Raw genomic sequence first — 18,792 nt, forward strand, 5'->3', positions numbered from 1 at the left:
TAACTACCTTCATTGTTGTCTTCCTAAACCTGTTGATTGTTATACAGTTGATAAAGAAATTCCCTGCAGAAACATGCTGATGGATTTTATGTTCAAATCTTCCAATGTGGTTCACATCCTCAGCCTTTTTCTAGCAGTCCTGTAAATAGGACCCTATACAAGAATTATTACAGTTGGGTGTATAGGTTCTTAAAACCATTGTAGCAGGCTTATATAGAGGCCCATATATGGCAGTTATAACAGTCGGATATGAAAGCTTGTGTGTAGCTATAACCATTGTAATTGGCTAGTATGGAGGGTCTATGTAACCCATTATGGATGGTACTGAGGTCTCAATATAGCCATTAAAATGGGGTCATATGAGGGCCGTTATGAAAGTCTCTTTACAGCCATTAAAATCAGTTGTCATTGAAAACTGTACTGACATTATAATGGGCTGGCATGGAGGACAGGGTGGTCCTATATCACAGATCATTAAAATGGCTTCATACATACCACCATTCCAGACCATTATAACGTCTAAGCGAGAGTCTCAATCCCAGACCACTATAATGTTACACTGAAATATGTGCACATCGACCCCAGATCATTATAATGAACATAGAGGCACAGGCTGCTCGATCTTCGACTGTAATGGCTATAGGGGCTTCCATTCCATGCAATTATACTGGCTACAGACAACGCGTGATCCCAAACCACCATAACAGATAATGAAGTCGTCTTCGTAAACCATTATAATGGCTATACAGGACCTCCACCATAGACCATTATAATAGCTAATAGCGACCTCGATCCGAACCATTATAATGGCAAAGCAAGGGCTTCCATCCTAGACCATTATAACGGCTACAACCCTCGGCCGAAGACCATTATAATCGCTGTATTGGTGTGGTGTGGGCTCGATCTACGGCCATTATGATCGCAATGTAGGGGATCTCCATCACAGATCATCGGTCATTCACAAACCATTACAATACATGCATGGTGGCTTTGACCACGGAACACTAAAACGTAGTTTTGAGACTTCGATACTAGGCCATTACAACTAATACTTTATATTGGAATCTCGACCCGTGACTATTACTATGGTTTCTCTACCAAACCGTTTGAATGGCTGCATAGAATGTCGATCCCAGACGCTGATAATGGTGACACATTGTTGACGAGAACTTCAATTACAGGAACTCCCATAATTCATAATACATGGCGCAGAAGTTTTCGGTGGGTTCCATGTCACACAATATCCTGAAACAATCTTCTTTACTTCCTATCGCTCTTTTCCAGAGAATAAGTACCTCCTTTCGGAGATTTCCTGGTCTTAGATACATCCGATTGTGACCAGCTTACTGACGATCAAAAAATTAGTAAACTTTAATCATCTTGGTATTTTCTGTGATCTGTGGTAGGTTATCTATGGCGGTAGATGATGTTGGATGTTGTGTCATTGTTCTGGATTCCAGGTTTATAAAATAAGCCATTGATATTAATGTAAAAGAATGGCTGAAAGTAGACCAATAGAAGGAAATGAAAGCGACAAAAGGACTCTGGGAATAGAAAACATAGGTAGTGGTTCATATACTGAAGATATTTGGAAAATTTTTAAATATAGTTGCAGTGCTTGTTAAAACTTGCCCTTGTAAATGTAGGTAATGAGAGTTTTTAGAAGCACGTTCTTTTAATTTTGGCATTTATAACACAAATTAATGAACTACTTTGTTTCATCACATTTATCAGTACTTTGCATTTGCTTTTAGGTTCATCAATTCTTGAATGTGCAGTGTGCTTGCAGTCCTGTGTTCATCCTGCACAATTGCCCTGTGGACATATTTTTTGCTTTTTGTGCGTAAAGGGTGTGGCAAATCAAAGCAAGAAATGTGCAATGTGTCGTCATGAAATTCCAGCAGATTATTTTGAAAAGCCTGTCCTAGTAGCACAAAATAATACAGAAAAAGACATTGCTGAACTTGATGATGGCTATCAGTGGTTTTATGAAGGAAGAAATGGTAAGTTTTTTGTATTTCTCTTTTTTTGCACGCTTCTCTGGCGTCGTTCGACACCTACTTGCAAAAAGCTTTAGTAATTACTAAATTTTGATCACTCGATTATAAGTTTTCTCATTTTGATAACACTTATTATGGCTCTTAGAAATATAAGTATGTAAGGAATGTGTTATGATATATGTGGGCATGTTAGAATGTTTGTATGGAAGCTAAGAAGTGTAAATAAGTTCCAAATTGAGTGAAAGGTTGTGGGTGTTAGAATGGTTTATGTTTGTTATAATAACTGTAAATAAAAGCTAAAATTCACACACATGTTTAAGCAGTAACTGTTGTAAAGTTTTTCTAAAGTTGTATTTGATATGTGGTAGTAATGAAAATAGTTGTTTGCCATTTTTATAAATCTGTGAAAGTTTTACTGTGATATTTTTCTTTTTGTTCCATCTTTATTTTCTCTGTATCTTCTCCTTACAAATATAACCTTAGAGAAGGAAGAGGTTAATTTATGCAAGTGAGTTATATTCATATTTCTGCAGCTTATAGCATACTGTCCCTGTTTTGCAATTTCGACTGTCATGTAACAGAATAATTCATACTGCCATCTTATTAAAACATTTTAAAACATTCTGAAACCAGTGTCTTGGAACATGATTTACTGATCAGGAAGTAGAACGTTTGGTAAGCATTAGATTATGATAGGATAATATAAGAATTTTGACAGTTTTTAAAAGAAAATTTAGTAAGGTCAAGGAGAGCAATGGGAAGCAAAATAAATTATCCTAACATTAGTGATGTGATGGGTCATACATGTCCACTTCTGCCCAGATGGAGTACACACATGCAGTGTTTAATAGTAGAAGTAGTGGGAAAAGAGGAAATAGTGTTGCATGAAGAATATTTAAGTTCACAGTTTTATTTATGAATTCCTGTCCTAGGTTGGTGGCTGTATGATGAACGCACAAATGTGGATCTTGAGGAAATGTTTAAACTTGGAGAATCAAGTTGTGAGGTGCTTATATGTGGGACCTTGTATGTGATTGACTTTAAAAACTCGCAGCAATACAGGAAACATGAACCTACAAAAAAACGAAGAATCAAACGTGATATGAAAACAGCTGAAAATAAAGGCATTGCTGGGCTGCGATGAAAGGAATAGACATGCCAACATTTATACTTGAGCATAGATTTAGTAAGAACTGCTAGGAAGGGCCAAGATTATTTGGATAAACAAATACCTATTTATCTTTCATTGATCAGAACTCTAAACAGTATTCCAAAATTTCATTCATGTGTAGAACGTTTGTGTCTTCTTCATTATCGAATTGCATGTTAAATTGGTTTCTTTTGTGTGATCTGAACCTGTATTGTTATTGACATTTAAGTTAGGTGTATTTTGAAGTTATAGCCTTGAAACTTAGAATTGGGCTGTGCAAATTTTACTCTAGCTTTCCATGCATAGGTGGGGTTTTATATATGATGGCTATATGAGTTTGGGAGGTATCTATAAAACTAATGACAGTATATAATAATTTATTTTGTAAGGCAAGGTTGAAGAATTTTTCCCTTTTTCTTATTATTATGTGTGTATTGTATGACTGTGAAGTCGCACAGAATATATTAAGTAATGAATCAAGATAAATTTAAGGTCATGGGTTGTTTTGGTCTTACTAAATCTATGGCTCTTTGCAGGCTGGTGGCAATATGATGAGCGCACAAGTCGAGAACTGGAGGCAGCCTATAAGAAAGGAGAAAGGATGTGTGAACTTCTTGTGGCAGGTTTGCTGTACATTGCCGATTTTGATGCAATGCTTCAGATACGACGAAATGATCCTTCTCGTCGCCGACGTATCAAACGTGACCTATCCACAATTCCAAAGAAAGGTGTTGCTGGTTTGAGATTCGAAGGCTACCAGCAGGCAACAGAAGACCAAGTGGAAGAGGAAGTCCGGCCAAAGAGTCCTGTTCTTCAAGTTACTGCTGATGGAGCCATGACTCCTACCCCAGTTCCACCAACAAACACACCCCAGACTCCAGCTGGTGGAGCTGTCAGTGGAGATACAACACCAGATCGACAAGAGTCGCTTCACAGGGCTGTTGAACAGATCAGATCCCTGAGCCTCAGAGACGATGTCAGTGCTTCAGATGGTAGTGATGAAGATGAAAGAGGGAGTGGGGATGAGCACCAAGAACTGCCAGACTTTTCTGGGGTTGTACCTTCACCATGGGTGCTTACCTTTTCCTCAGATGAGGATCAGTTGTGATTTGTTTTCACATTGTTATTGACTAATATCTTCTTGAAAAATTTGTAGCATGTTTTAAAATGCTGGCCCAAACTAATTTTTAGTGTAGACATGTAATTAAAATTGTCATAGCCATCTAACTTCAAGAGAGAGATAATTTTTGTTTGCTGTGATTAAAAATTGCATTTTTATGTCATGATATGCCATGTTTTATACACCAGTAAACATCATGTCTTAGTGGTAATGTTTGGTTGTAACATTGTGTTGTAGGTGTAACCAACTACTGATAGAAATTGTTGCTGGTATTAGGTCAGGGTGTATTAAATTTTTAATGCAGTACTTGTCTTGAGGATAATGGACTTTGCACACTAAGTTCAATGTAATCAGTAATACGAGCATGGCACACTTTTGAGATGCGATCAGCAGTAGTGTCACTTACTGCAGGTTCATACATGGATGTGCAGTAATAGAGTTTTGAAAAAATTTGTTGCTTGGGTGCAGTAATTTTTTGTATAATGTAAAGCAACAAGATGGCATCTGCATGAAAAATAAAAATTGACTTGATGAGGATACCATATTTGCTGTATGTTATTTTAAACTGGTGAACAGAAAGTTACAGGAAACAAAATATGGTAAATAGGAAGCCTGTCTCACTTATGCATTGCTGTTTTTACTACAAATTTCCACACTAAGCTGGACTGCATTGTCATTTGTATTGTTATGGTGAATTTGTTGGTTGGCTGGATTCATACTTTTGTGTGTTTACAGTGCATGGCATCACAGAGACATCTCAGTGCTTGTAAATTGAGATGGTATTTAATGTGATCTTGTAGAGCAAACTCACAGTGCCACTTGTAATTTCAGAAATCAATCAGCATTCATTTTGGTTTGCAGCACACTTGGTTGCAGAAAGGAAAGTTAGTTCCATTATGTTGACTGCAGTTTCATTTCAATGCAATATCAATAAACCAGTTTCTTCACCTATTGTATGTTTTAAGACATTGAAGCAAGACATGCAATGTCCACAGTCATAGAACAAATTTGATTGAGATTGTATCATTGCAATAACTTTTGTTAAAATTGTCTGCTACGAACCTTGTGAATTTCCTAGGTTTACAGCATGCAGCATGTATGTTACACTTCACAATATCCTAGAATTTTCATACACGTTGCTGAGAGTACCTGATATCCACATTATTCGTTACAACTGGATCCACCGATTATGGCTGCTGACCTTGTAGGGAGAGCCTAATATGTGGACCACTCAATGAAGGAAGGAAGGAGTTTCTGTCGGTCAGTACAGTCTGTGTCAGTGCAGCAGTGTGGAAGCCTGATATTGTCTTGGGATTGTGCTGTGTTAACAACATGCCACCTGTTCCTTGCAATCTCCTTTCAGTTCATTGATAACGCCTCGTATCACAACACTCAGACAGACAAACCACCGATGTCTCAATCAAAGAAACATCCCATTTTGTTACATGTTCAAAGTTCAACCGTACAATTTAATCAAATTAATTAAATTAAAGCACAAATATTATGTGATTGATCAGATTTTAGCAGACAAAGAACGTACTGTGCTGAGATTTCTGCCGTACCACTCCTATTTAAACCCCAATGAACTTATTTGGGTAGATGTAAAACAATGGGTTGCAAACATTTAAAATTAAGGACGTCGAGTATCTGTCGCCAGAGATTCGAAGGAATTGGGCAAGAGGAATGGGATAATGTAAATTTCTACCATCTTCATATTTTTACAAGCCATATGATATCAGACGTGTTCACGGTTGGTCATCATTGCTGCCATCTGTGATAGCTATTGTGTACGTCTCAAGATATGTACTTTCATGCTAACATTTTTTCCAGTGTTACTTTGTGTCGTTCTCTGTGAGATTTTGCGCTTGGTGTGGTGGATGACGTTAATTTGTACCTGTTAAAAGTGATTTGGCGTGTTAAATATGTAAACAAGATGTGGAGTACAGTCGTGTGAATTTGCAGTTTGTGTTTACGTTGAGATTCAAATTCGAGAGAAAATGAGTATATTACAACAACCAGTAGATATTTTTGTTACGTACATTGAGACCGATGGCCCGCTTTTGAGAATATGGGCTCAATTGGAACGAACTCAAGCCACATTAGTGGAACGTTTAATTTTGCAGCTGTCAGAGCAGTTTGAAAGGGGTTTAGGAATACCTTCTACTATTAAAGTAGGTCAGTTGTGTTGTGCGAGATACAGCGATGGTGTGTATTACCGTGCTCGTGTTACAAGGCCTCCCGATGCGTCTGTGGGGCAAGTTGCTGTACATTTCATAGATTATGGTAACTCTGAAGTTGTGTCTGCTCGCGATATCAGATCCTTGGAAGAAAGTTTGCTAACCCGTTTGAGTGATCAGGCAACAGAATTTTTTTTGGCCGGTGTAATACCTTTCACAAGCAAATGGGATGAGAACAGTTTGGCATATATTCGGCGGGCATTGTGCTATGAAGAGTTAAAGAGTGTGGTAATTGCTCAGATTGGAAATAAGCGGTTGATAAAAGTCTTTTACAATAATGAAGATTTTGCCCAAATTCTGATAGCAAATAAAGTTGGAATAGCAATAACAATTCCTGCATATCAAGCTCTTCTTCAGGGCTATTTTGGCTTGGACTGTGCACCACCACAATTTTCAGGTATTGCTGTACCACCACCTGCAAGGTTGTTAATGAGTCAGTTACAGGGTCAGGCAGTGCCCATTCTTCCAGCAGTAAGACTGGAAAGCAATTCTGAACAAGTGTTGAGGAATGCATCTTCAGTTCGAGAAACTGTGCGCATTTTCACAAGTCCAGTGTTGGAACTGAACTCAGAACACATGGTTTATGTGTCTTTTGTTGAAGATGGCCCATCATCCTTTGCAATTCAACTGCAAGCTGCAGAGGAAATGCTTTCAGCTTTTATGGATGAGATGAATAATTCCCCAGCAGTTCCTTTGACTCAGCCATTATTGCCGGGTTCTGCCTGTCTCGGGAGATTCACAGAAGACAAGACACTGTGCCGTGCAGTTGTCATGGCTGTCTTGGATGACAAATGCAGGCTGTATTATGTGGATTTTGGCAATTCAGAAATTCTTCCATACTCGGAGATCTTTGAACTACCCCAACAGTTTATTACTCCAAAAGTGATGGCTTTACGTTTTGCTCTAGCTGGTCTTAAAAATCTAACCATTACTAATGAGATAAAGTCATACTTCAAAAAACTAGTGACAGAAAAACTGTTACATTTGCGGGTTGTACCACCAGAGGGTCCTCCCCTCAAGCAGTATGGAGAGTTGAAGCTTAATGGTACAAATGTGTTGGATTTGCTTGTTCAGAAAATGAAGGCTCAACAAGTTCCCCTTTACTACCCAGTGATGCCAATAATGCCGGTTGGATTGAAAGATTCCGTTAAAGTGTCGTATGTGATAGATGTGTCAATGTTTTATATTCAATTTGAAGCAAATGCGGAAGCACTGAACTCTGTGATGTCAGCAATTGAAGCTATTTGCTCTGATACAGCTCCATGTTTGGATGTTGATCAAATCCAGATTGGGTTACCCTGTTGTGCTCTGTATAGTGAAGATAAAAAATGGTACAGGGCAAAAGTACTGTCATTCTCATCTGGTTTGGCTGAAATAATGTATGTTGACTATGGAAACAAAGATTCAGTACCATTGTCATCTCTCAAGTGCATTGATCCAAGTTATGTAAAGATTCTGTATACACAAGCTATACCATGTTGTCTGAGTGGGTTGGAAGAGAATAAGAATGAGGACTTGGCAGTCAGGTTTGAAGAGATAACTTTAAACAAGACTTTGACCATGTTGGTGAAGGCCAAGTTGCCGAATGATGTTATGCTTGTGGAACTGTATGATAACTCATCAGGACCACATGTGAATATTGGTGACCAGTTATTGTCTTGTAACACAGCCCAAGAAACTACTGGAACACAGAACCAGTTGTCCATGTACAATTCTCCAACTAAAGATGATGGTGAGTGTTTGCAGAAGTTTTACAGTGTAGTGATCATTGCATGTTAGTCACTAATTTGTTTTAATTTGTACATAAAACCTCATGTAAACATTCATGTGAGTGTCAAATACATATTTTTGTTTATTAGCCATTACAAAGATCATTGTAACTTAAATCCAACTGGTCATTGTATTATATAGATATAATATGTATATTAAAACTTGGAGTTGGTTACAAGCCATGTGAAATGATCCAAGTTTGTTTTAAGTTGCTTTCTATTTATTTTGGATCAATGACTTGAAGAGTATCATATAAAGCATTCTGGTAATTCATTTGTTTTGCTGGAATGATGCTTTACAAAAGGCTTTGTCTGCAGATGTTCAGCCTAATATAATCTCTACCAACCTAAAGTGAACTAACTTTCTCAGTGTATAGAGACATGGTTTTACTGGTGGCAAGTAAATAGATGGTAAAAGTATGTACTTTGATAGTTTCATAGAGTACAAAGGAATCATATTACATGGCAGATTGTTATTGCAGTAAGGAAAGAAAATTTTTGTTCCATATCTGCTGATGTCAGTAGGTTGTAGCATTGATGCTCTGAGACTTATATTCAAGAATTCTGACAAGGAGACCCAGTCGATTATTGCCCTCCAATTCAGCTCCGATTTTGCAGTGTGGCAATGGACCCTCCTTTGACTCCTGGCCAAAGTGTTAGGTGTAGACACTCCACCATTTCTTTAGAAAACCTAGTTTCATTTTCCACTTTCTTTACCATTGTTTCATATTCTTTTTAAGTGAAGAATTTTCGTACCTTCAGGGATAGTTCAGTTGATTACATGCTTGCTAATGATGTGGCCATTCTGTATTTTATATCCACATAGGTGTTTATTTGTTTTTTACAAATAAACCTTTTTTATAAAAAAATGTGAGAAATTTTAAAAACTTTAAACCATTCATTTTTTAAAATCCTTGTAATATCCAATTATAATTTGCAAAATAATGGTTCAACTTTTGTGTGCAGCCATAAATAAGGTATTTTTTAAAGTGCTGTAGGATGGTGAATGAATTTTTAATTTAGTGAGTAGGATTTGGTACAGATTTTTAAGTCATCCTAATGGTTGTTGCTGCAGGCTGGCGAGAGGCTTCTACAGAAGTTAGTATGGAGATGTCACATGAAGAAGTGGAGTTTAAGAGGAAACAGCAGATGTGGGATAGAGGTACAGAGAAGTCAAATCAACGATGCCCGAGGTATTTAAGATTGCAGTTTCTTTATTCCAAAAATGAGGATTTGGTGGTGAATTTGGATGATTTGGGTGGGACAAACCTTTTTATGAAAGGGCTGAGATGCATGTTTAGTGATTTTATGACTACATTTAAGTTGCTGCACATGGATAAAAATAGGCTTCCCTTTGAGTTTAAAAATATAGCTGTGATAAAGAACCAAGAACTGTGGGGAAGGGACCAAATGATAGACATATATAAAAGAGAGAGGAGAAAGAATGGGCACAGATACAAAAGTAGCAGAATGAAGAAAGTATGTTACAAGATGAACCACACTGGTGAAAGCATCATTGGACATTGATGATTTAAAATATAGTTGTACTGATTTAATCAGCAGGGATATGTTGTGTAAGGATGAGCTGAAGCAACAACTAGTACTTTGTAGCACATTGCTTCCCAAATTTTCTGTCATCCTTTCAGTCAAAATAGTACTGACTGAGCCATAATCACAGCTAAAAGATGCAGATTAAAAAATACACATGACCATTTTTTAATAGAACACCAAACAGAAAGACTAATTAAAATTTGAGAGACCCTCCTTATAGCATGCCAAACAATTTCTGAATGCAGAAAATAATACCAGAAAGCTGGTGGTTGTATTATCCAGTAGACCATATTTTGTTTTTATACTACTTTATAATATGTATCCATAAAAGTGGTATTTTGGACTTTTCCAATCATCTATATTTCAATAATATTGTGTTTCGAAAGCTGTATCTTCAGGTAAAAAGGGAAAGATAAAAACCCCCGGCTCTTGGGTCCCTTGGTCAGGTTATCCTCAGATCTGGACAAAGTATCACTTTTACAGATTATAATGCACCATTGTCTGAAACATTCAGACTTCATCAAACACATATCCAGATTCGCACAAGTGTGATGCAAACAGAATAAGAAATAAATTGAGAATGTTAAGATAATCATTGCTTCAGAATACAGTGGCATATAATGCTACTCAGATTGTAATAATGTAGAAAAAGGAATGTGATTTTTGGCCTTACCAATTCTTCAGAAGTGTTAGCATCCACAGAATGCTCTGTTAAGAAAGAATATGTTCCAGAAATATAGAACTCATGTTACTTCATTTTTTACAACATAAATTATCAGAGAGCAAGTGATTTGGTGATAACATGGAGGTGTCAGGTTCAAGATCAGCCCAATCCAGTACAAGTTTTTCCATGTTTCTTACCTGATCCCACTTCACAATCAAATCTTTATGTGTGTGAAGAATACCAGGCTCACACCAAGGTTTCTATCCTGCATTAACATGTAGGCTGTCTGTGCCTTTGTTGTTATCTTTCCTATCATTATTTTATCATCAGCAAAATGAAAGTGTAGTCCTCTTCTTTCTCTTATCAAAAGTTCAAATTCTTAATCTGTACATAAGCCTCCCCCCCAATTCGAAATTCTTTAAGAATTTTTACTTTTTACAGTGTTGGGATCTGAACTGCAGCTTGAAGTGTCACTTAAGCAGGCAGATTCCAGTCATGTCATTGCAATAGGAAAGTACTTTGAGTTTGGTGTTCATAATGAAGTCTTTCATCGTAGAAATTTGCATGTGGAAATACCATGGTTTTGTGAAATACAGTTTGGGAACTTCTGTTGCAGCATGTTATTGTGACATACCTAATATGTTCTCATCCATAGGTCTCAGTCCCAATGCAGAGAAGCACTACCCTCTTTAAAGGGGTTGAACTGGCGTTCCTCTCTCAGAAAGCCACGGTAACCCTTATACACAAGTGGTGTTATTCAGAATGTGTTACAGCTTTTTGTTCTGTTTGTCTGTGGCATACTTTTTTCTTTTCTGTTATGATATATGCTCATTGTATTTTATATGCATGTGCCTTAACATAGTGTGTTTGAAAGTTCATAGTGCATTAAGCACTGAATTGTTTTTCTTTAAGTTTACATGAAAACTATTGAAACTAGTTAGCCTAGATAAAATGTGTTTAAATTAAACCTATATTACAATCTATATAGGTAAACATATGTCCAATGCATTTCCTGTTCAGAATGGTATGACACAAGAATGTTCTTACCATCATTGCTTTGACATACACTATCAGGAAGGTAATGTTAATTGGGTGGAAATATAATTATCATAAAAAAAACCCACAGAAATTGTTTTAGGTGCTAGTAAGAAAGTTAGTCTAGAAATAAATGCAGGCTACAGAGCATAATCTTTGCATAATGGTCGAGAATAAGTCCATTCAAAATGTGGCAATGTTAAAATGTTCGGCTATGATGGTAACAAATCAATACTCAATTCATCAGAAAATTAAGAGTAGTCTAAGCTCAGGGAAAGCTTACTACCACACAGTTCAGAATGTTATGTTATAAAGATTAAAATGTACAGAACTGTAATTTTACCTGCTGCTCTTATATGGGTATGACACTTTGTCCCTTACATCAAGGGAATACCACAGATTGAGGTGTTTGAGAACAGGTTACTTAGGAGAATATTTGGAACAAATAGGTATGAAGTGACAGGACAGTGGAGGAAATTGCGTAATGAGTAGCCCAGTTTGTACTTTTCACCAGGTACTATTAGGATGGTCAAATCAAGGAGGATGAGATGATTGTGGCATGTAGCACACATAGGAGTGATGAGAAGTGTGTACATAATTTTGGCTGGAAAGCCTGGGGGGAAGAGACTACATGGAAGATGTTGGCATGGATAGTAGGGTCGTATTAAAATTGATCTTAGGGTCATAAGAATTGAGGGTGTGAATGAATTGGTTTAATCTGGCTGTAGAAAGGAACTGGTAGCATTTGTTGTGAATGTAGTAATGAATGTTTTGCTTCCATAAAAGGTAGGGAATATTATGAATAGCTGAGTGATTATCAGTTTCTCAAGAGGGGCTCTGCTCCATGGAGTTAGTTACAGTGTATTTGGATTGTTTGTCATTGACTTTATAATCTACAATGTGAGCACAAAAGAACTTTACACTTTCAAAATGATACAGAAAACAAATGTGGCATACTTAGTACTTCACACCTTCACCGGTCAATAGAAAAACTATCAAAGTTTTGTAAATACGTCACAGAGGCTCGAAGCAAATCAAACTGCAGGTGTTGAGACAATAATCCAGTTTGTCCCAAACTTTGTGCAGTGTCCCTAGTCATGGTAGCTGTGGCAGTTGTGATTTGCTACCTCAACTCTGGCAAAGGTTGTGGCATAAATGTATACTCTTCTGGATGGTTTTGTGTGAAATGCATGTTGTACAGCTTTTACAGGCTCTTTCTTTGCTAACTGCAGGACACATACAACTCCACTGTTGTGGGATAACCATTTTAAAAACTAGTGATGTATTACAGAGGTGCCACAACAGTCACTGAGGTCATTTGAAACAGGACTGAGGGTTTTTCTATTGACCAGTGTGGGTATGAAGTTCTAAGTATGCCACATTTGTTTTTTGTATTATTTTGAAAGTGTAAAGTTCTTTTGTGCTCATTCTGGTATTATCCCTGACCTCAAAATTAACATACAATCCTGCACAGTTCTGATTTATTTTCTGTAGCACATTGACACTTGTTTCTTTATTCTTATTCACAGTCACATATAGCATGAAATAGTATTTATGATTAATTCAATACACTGACAGAAACAGCTTCTTTATGTAGAGCACTGTTATCCCTGCATAAGATATTTATAAGGAAGAAACTGCTACCCCAGGCAGTCTCAAACAAACTATATAGTTAACTTCATAAAGTATTTGGTGTTATGTTGTGATGTTTGATTTTATGCTTAAATCTGTAACATGGTTGCAATGTTCTGGATTGGACTAAGAGTAATTTCTTTGGTTTCTCATATAATTCAGCTACAGATATAAATGTTATGAACAGTATAAGAAGAGTGTGTGTGAAATTTTTATGAAGATCTCATTAGAGACTGCTCCATATTGGTAGTATTTAACTCTGTACCCTGATCATTATTAACATGGCAGGCAAATTTGGGAACTGGGAACATCACTATCATTTTCTTTGTGAGTCTTGGAAATTGTTTATGGTAGTAGAGTTTTGGCAAATACACAGCTTTTATTAAGAGTATTTTTAGGAAAAAAGGACCTTGCAGATTGGTTTAGTTCTGGTAGATAAAAGATAAACCATGGTGACCTATAAATCCCAAATTTGTATGGTGAAACTTAAAAGTTTTTGCATGAAACCAAACTTGGTAAATGTTGGCAGCAGATCAGATGAGAACGTGAGTGAATTGAGGTCACAGGACAAGGGTGGTGGTGGTGGTGGTAAGCCTTGGCGAAACAAAGAGTCTGCCAACTGGAGGCAAGATCATGGAGACATTGGTGCCAGAGGAAAGTGGGGTGGTCGAGCTGATGGAGGGAGGACTGGAGGTGAAAAATGGAATTCACATGGAGGTGATGATCGACGAGGGAAGTCCTGGAAAGATAGTTCTGTCGGCATTGGTTCAGGTAGATCAATGTGATAACTTGTTCTATTTGTATATGTTTCTTTTGTGCGTGCGCGTGCATGTGATGCACGTGTGTGTGAGGGATACTTAGTGGAAAGGTGTGTTTGTGTTCATATCCAGTAGTGCAATTTCTTGTATGCCATTAATGCCACTTTATGAAGAAGCCCTGAGTGTTGTAGTGTCTGTCTCTCCTGGGACACTTCTCCATTTGTTTATTCTCTTACATTTGTTTTCCTGTTGTCACATTGTAATAACATTTTGGTAATGCTGTATTTATGCTTCTTTTGCCTTCCATCACTTGGCACAGTACTGTTATGTTTGATAGGATTTGCCGTTTGAGTGTTATGCCAGGTATTTTGGCCGGTCTCCTTTAATTTATATATATTTTTATGGCTCTGTTGAATTATGGATAGTTTTTCAGTTGTTTGTTTGAAAATGCAGCAGGTATCCTCTCATTACTTTTCAAATTTAATTTGGAATGACTGCAATTGTCAAGCTTATCATTGCTGTTAAGTAAATTTCATATTATTTGAATTATTTGTTCCATTTGCAACACTGTGTTGTCATAACCCTTTTTTGATTTCTTCATTTCATATTGCAACTGTGTTTTATTTATCACAAAAACTAGGCTGTTGACTGAGAAACATTCACACATATATATTAATAATATAAAGCAGTACTCAGAAGGTTTCTGTTTACCCAGTATGTATTCTGAGCTAAGAAACTGCTAGATCCAGAGAGTTTTCTAGGTGCTTGATGTATTCTGATCACAAAATGACCAGAATTTTCTGCTTACATGTGAATGTGTAGCATATTAGTTGCGACATATAAGAAATTTATGTCTGTGTTTCTCCAGATCTTATTTCGTGTTCTTTCTTTCATTCTTTCTTTGCTGTAATTGTAATCATATACTGTACAGTTATGCAATATGAAATTCTGTTGGACACGTGAATTACTCATGTTCTTCCCTCTTGTGACAGATGTCTTATGTTGTTGTGTGTTTCTTGTGTCTTTTCTTCTTCATAAGATCTCATCATTCCCTCAGTATCTCATGTTCTGTGCTGTTTTCCTAACTTTAAGGTACTTTGCATTGGATGCAATTTGTCATTGAGAGTCATGGAGTGTTGTGTTATTATTGTTAAGGCAATAAAGGAGATTTCAAAGATGAAGTCGGTGGCAATCGGAGTGGAGGTGGTCGTTGGAACTCTAATCAAACTGGAGGACGGCGTGGGAAATGGAATGAGAATGAAGATGATGATAGTAGAAGAAACAAATGGCGGAATGATGGTGATGATTCTCAGAGGAGAGGTGGTGCTCGTGACTGTTCCAACAAGTGGAGGGGAAACAGGGCAGATAATGACAATGCAGGATCAAGAGGAGGACATAAGCCATGGGGTAGTTTGATTCTGGTTTGTTATACAGAATTGTGCAAGCTGTACACATCAAGTCCCTAATTTCATGAATGTGTATTGTCTGAAGAGCCCTGATATAACCACAAACCTCCTTTTTTATATGATTATCTTTATTATTTCAAAGAATTGTGTTTGCTTCCTTGCAGAAGAACAGAAGTAACCCTTTTACTATAAAGGAGGAAAAATAGGTTATTTAGTCAGTATGTGATTTTCTGAATTGAAAAATGCATGTAATGTTTTATCTCTGTACACATGTCTCCCAACATTCTTACTACTAGTGCTAAAAGAATTGTTGTGTTTTTTTGTAAAATTTACTGACACAGGAGAGACTTATGTTAAGAAGCAGAAAGTCTTTGAAATAAAGGGGCTAGTAGAACCTGCCTCATTGACTTGGAAATGATTTAAATCAGTTTGTGTTTCTGAGATTTAATTTTTTTTTTCTGTTGAAATATTCAAAAATAAAATAACAGCATTATAGCACTGTATTTTTCAGACCTGCTCCTTTCATAATAGTAAAGGGATTGAAGGTAATGCAATTTATGAACTTTAACACATTTTTTAGCATATGCAGAAAAGTAATGATGGAACAGGACATCCATGGCATTTATTAAAAGAAATTGTTGTTAATGAAAGTATATGTTTGAATGTAGAACATTGAACAAAGTGTACCTAGAAGCCATAAGTATTGTGAAGAAATTTAAATTGGGTAGAACCCAACAAAAAACATTGTTGTGCAGCGAAGCATTTGTACCTTTCACAGAATTAGTTGCTTAAGATTTTGTTATGTTTTGTGTGTTTTACATTTATAATTTAAAATTGTGTTCTGTACAGGTAAGCGTGAACAATCTGGGAATAGGTATTGTTACCAGAAGAACAATGAGAATGAGGTAAGATGCTTTAGTCATTGTTAATGTATGATTGATTTTTTAATACTTTGTTGGGAGTTGTGACTAAATCTGTAGTAAATGATTAGAATATTCAAAACCACTAATACCAAAGCCTAGGATCATATCCTGAGCCAGTTCACATCTCCACAGCCTTTTAGTTTGGCAAGTCTCAAAGAGATTAAGGAAATGTTTCAAAATAATTTGTTCTGATAGGATCTCAAAGGGTATAAAGTATCAACCAAGAGAAAGCAGGGACTTAGGAAAGCCATTAAAAGGATGGAGAGGCCCTGTTTTATAATACTGTAACATATCAACTGTGTCTGATAATGGAAAATAAGTTTTGGAAAGTGGGTGAGGTGATAATGGCTTTTAATTTACTTTTAAAATTTGTTCTTGTTTGCGAGTGTTCAAATTATGAAACTCTTAAAAATTATTTATGTCCATAAGAGTTGCTCCTCAATACTCTTCTCTTCCTTAGTAGGACTTTATATGTTTATTAGGAGCTGGTGTAGTTTGGTAAGTAAAGTGACTGCCTATATGCTGGATGGGTGGGGTTCAATTGCTGGTTGAGGAAGGACATTTTGTTCTCTAACGCAGCGTTCAGACTGGGGTCATAGTGTGTCTCATGTGTAATGGGTACTGGTGAAGTGACCAGAGTAAGAAGGTGAATGCTTATCTCCTAATGCTAAGGTTTAGAATGTGTGGAGCTTTGTTTCTATGGTCAGGGGTCTGCAAGTTTCATGCAACTCTTTTTTCAAAAGTAATGCCTCAAAATTTTTTAGTATTGAAGGTATGCAAATGCAAATTGTGTCATGAAACCTTAAGGTACTTACAAGATATTAATTTTCATTTGTGAAGTCGTGAAGGAGAAAAAATTTGAGGCATTACTTTTGGAACACAATACGTTTATGCATGCAAGTCTTTGTTAGTAGACTAACAATCAACATAAATTAAACCCTGTACATGTGTTGACTCATTTCTGTAATGTGAAAATATGTGTCATACTACAAAGATTGTTTTAATTGATTTGTGAATAATATAGCCCAATATGTAATTAAAATAATTAAGATTATATTCTTGTTTCTTGAATATGAAATCATTATTTGGTCATTCTATTCAGCACATCATAATTCATCCTGATGGTTGTCATTAAGTATTTATGTTATGAAATTACTTTCAGTTGTTTTGATTTACATGGAAAATGTAAATAATTTGCATGTTTTACATATCAGTGATTTCCTCAAAAAGCCAGGATTTCTTTACACAGATGTTATACCCATATTATAGTGTATTAAACTTATATAAATAATTAAAATATGTGAACTAGTACAGTTGATGTTGGTGCTAAGTCTCTCTCTGGCATCAGTTGGAGAAAAAATGTAATATTATTTTCTAAGATTATTGAAAAAAAGTCTGTTCTTCCTTACACAATTGCTGACACCCATCTGAGATGCTTTCGCATGTGAATAACTTTGCCTCTTGTGTGTTCATTATTGTGCTTCATCTTTTTATCCTCAGAATGTGAAGATGGAGGTGTGGAGAAGCAGTAAGCAGGCAAGCACTCAGGAATGGGGTGATGATGATGCAAAATCAGTTGTTCTAGATTCTATTCCTGAAGCAGCAGTTCAGATTGGAGACATGAAACCTGTGGAAGTGGTGTTCTTGGCAAGCCCAGAAGAATTTTGTGTTCAGGTACGAGCTGTATAAGTTAAATATTATGTTTTATTGTATGAATTAAAATTATGGTGTTCCAACATAACAGGGACTCATTTCTGTTTATCAATATAAAATATATTGTAGTTTTAAAAACATGTGTTTATATGCTGATGATGTTAATTTATTGGGGGACGATATAAATACAATAAAGAGGAACGCAGAAGTTTTACTAGAGGCTGGTAGACAAGTGGGGCTGGAAGTAAATTCAGAAAAAACTAAGTACATGTTAGTATCTCGTCATCAGAAGACAGGCGGGCAAAATTATCTTAGGATGGCTAATAAATCCTTTGAAAGGGTTACAAAGTTCAAATATTTGGGAACAACAATAACAAATCAAAATGATACTTGTGAGGAAGTTAGGAGGAGACTAAATTCCGGAAATGCTTGCTACTTCTCAGTCCAAAATATTTTGTCTTCCCGTCTGATTTCTAAGAACCTGAAAATTAAAGTATACAAAACAATAATCTTGCCTGTTGTTTTGTATGGGTGCGAAACATGGTCTCTCACTCAGAGGGAGGAACACAGATTGCAGGTGTTTGAGAATCGGGTGTTGAGGAGGATATTTGGGCCTAAGAGGGAAGACGATGGGGCGTGGAGAAAACTGCACAATGACGAGCTTAAAAATCTGTACTGCTCCCCCAGTATTGTGAGGGTGATTAAGTCGAGAAGAGTGAGATGGGCGGGACATGTAGCGCGCATTGATGGTACAAGAGGTGTGCACCGGGTACTGGTTGGGAAACCTGAAGGGAAGAGACCGCTGGGGAGACCTAGACGTAGATGGGAGGATAATCTCAGGCGGGATCTATGGGAGATAGGAGTTGAAGGAAACTGGATTTTGTTGGCCCAGGA

At 36.7% G+C, this 18,792-nt stretch overlaps 2 protein-coding genes across 5 annotated transcripts in view; both read left to right on the forward strand.

Moving 5' to 3' along the window:
- The first annotated feature begins 1,389 nt into the window (after positions 1 to 1,389).
- LOC110838709 (Ring finger protein 146) lies at positions 1,390 to 4,814 on the forward strand. The gene is made up of 3 exons (XM_022082193.2): positions 1,390 to 1,563; positions 1,755 to 2,003; positions 3,687 to 4,814. Exons 1-3 carry the CDS (start codon positions 1,497 to 1,499, stop codon positions 4,256 to 4,258), a joined length of 888 nt encoding a protein of 295 aa, XP_021937885.1. The 5' UTR covers positions 1,390 to 1,496; the 3' UTR covers positions 4,259 to 4,814.
- Positions 4,815 to 6,100: 1,286 nt separating this feature from the next.
- Positions 6,101 to 18,792, forward strand: part of tud (tudor domain containing protein) — a 32,133-nt gene continuing 19,441 nt past the window's right edge. Inside the window, exons 1-7 of one of the 4 annotated variants that reach the window (XM_022082153.2) lie at positions 6,101 to 8,239; positions 9,352 to 9,469; positions 11,147 to 11,221; positions 13,688 to 13,929; positions 15,072 to 15,323; positions 16,172 to 16,227; positions 17,746 to 17,919. In XM_022082153.2, coding sequence (XP_021937845.2) covers positions 6,268 to 8,239; positions 9,352 to 9,469; positions 11,147 to 11,221; positions 13,688 to 13,929; positions 15,072 to 15,323; positions 16,172 to 16,227; positions 17,746 to 17,919 — 2,889 coding nt within the window. In that variant the 5' untranslated portion in view covers positions 6,101 to 6,267. The remainder of the gene's footprint in view (positions 8,240 to 9,351; positions 9,470 to 11,146; positions 11,222 to 13,687; positions 13,930 to 15,071; positions 15,324 to 16,171; positions 16,228 to 17,745; positions 17,920 to 18,792) is intronic. The other 3 variants (XM_087357095.1, XM_087357096.1, XM_087357097.1) reach the window with 3 other exon arrangements.

Source organism: Zootermopsis nevadensis, unplaced genomic scaffold, assembly GCF_977971745.1.
Source record: "Zootermopsis nevadensis isolate Lab colony 2312 unplaced genomic scaffold, Znev_1.0 Znev_ptg000028l, whole genome shotgun sequence".
In the NCBI taxonomy this organism is placed as follows: domain Eukaryota; kingdom Metazoa; phylum Arthropoda; class Insecta; order Blattodea; family Termopsidae; genus Zootermopsis; species Zootermopsis nevadensis.

Bases quoted from the DNA above. Each gene is read 5' to 3' on its own strand.
- LOC110838709 (XM_022082193.2), top strand. From the start codon at position 1,497: ATGGCTGAAAGTAGACCAATAGAAGGAAATGAAAGCGACAAAAGGACT. The intron at 1,564-1,754 runs GTAGTGGTTCAT...ATTTGCTTTTAG, and splicing joins TCTGGGAATAGAAAACATAG to GTTCATCAATTCTTGAATGT. The intron at 2,004-3,686 runs GTAAGTTTTTTG...GGCTCTTTGCAG, and splicing joins GTTTTATGAAGGAAGAAATG to GCTGGTGGCAATATGATGAG.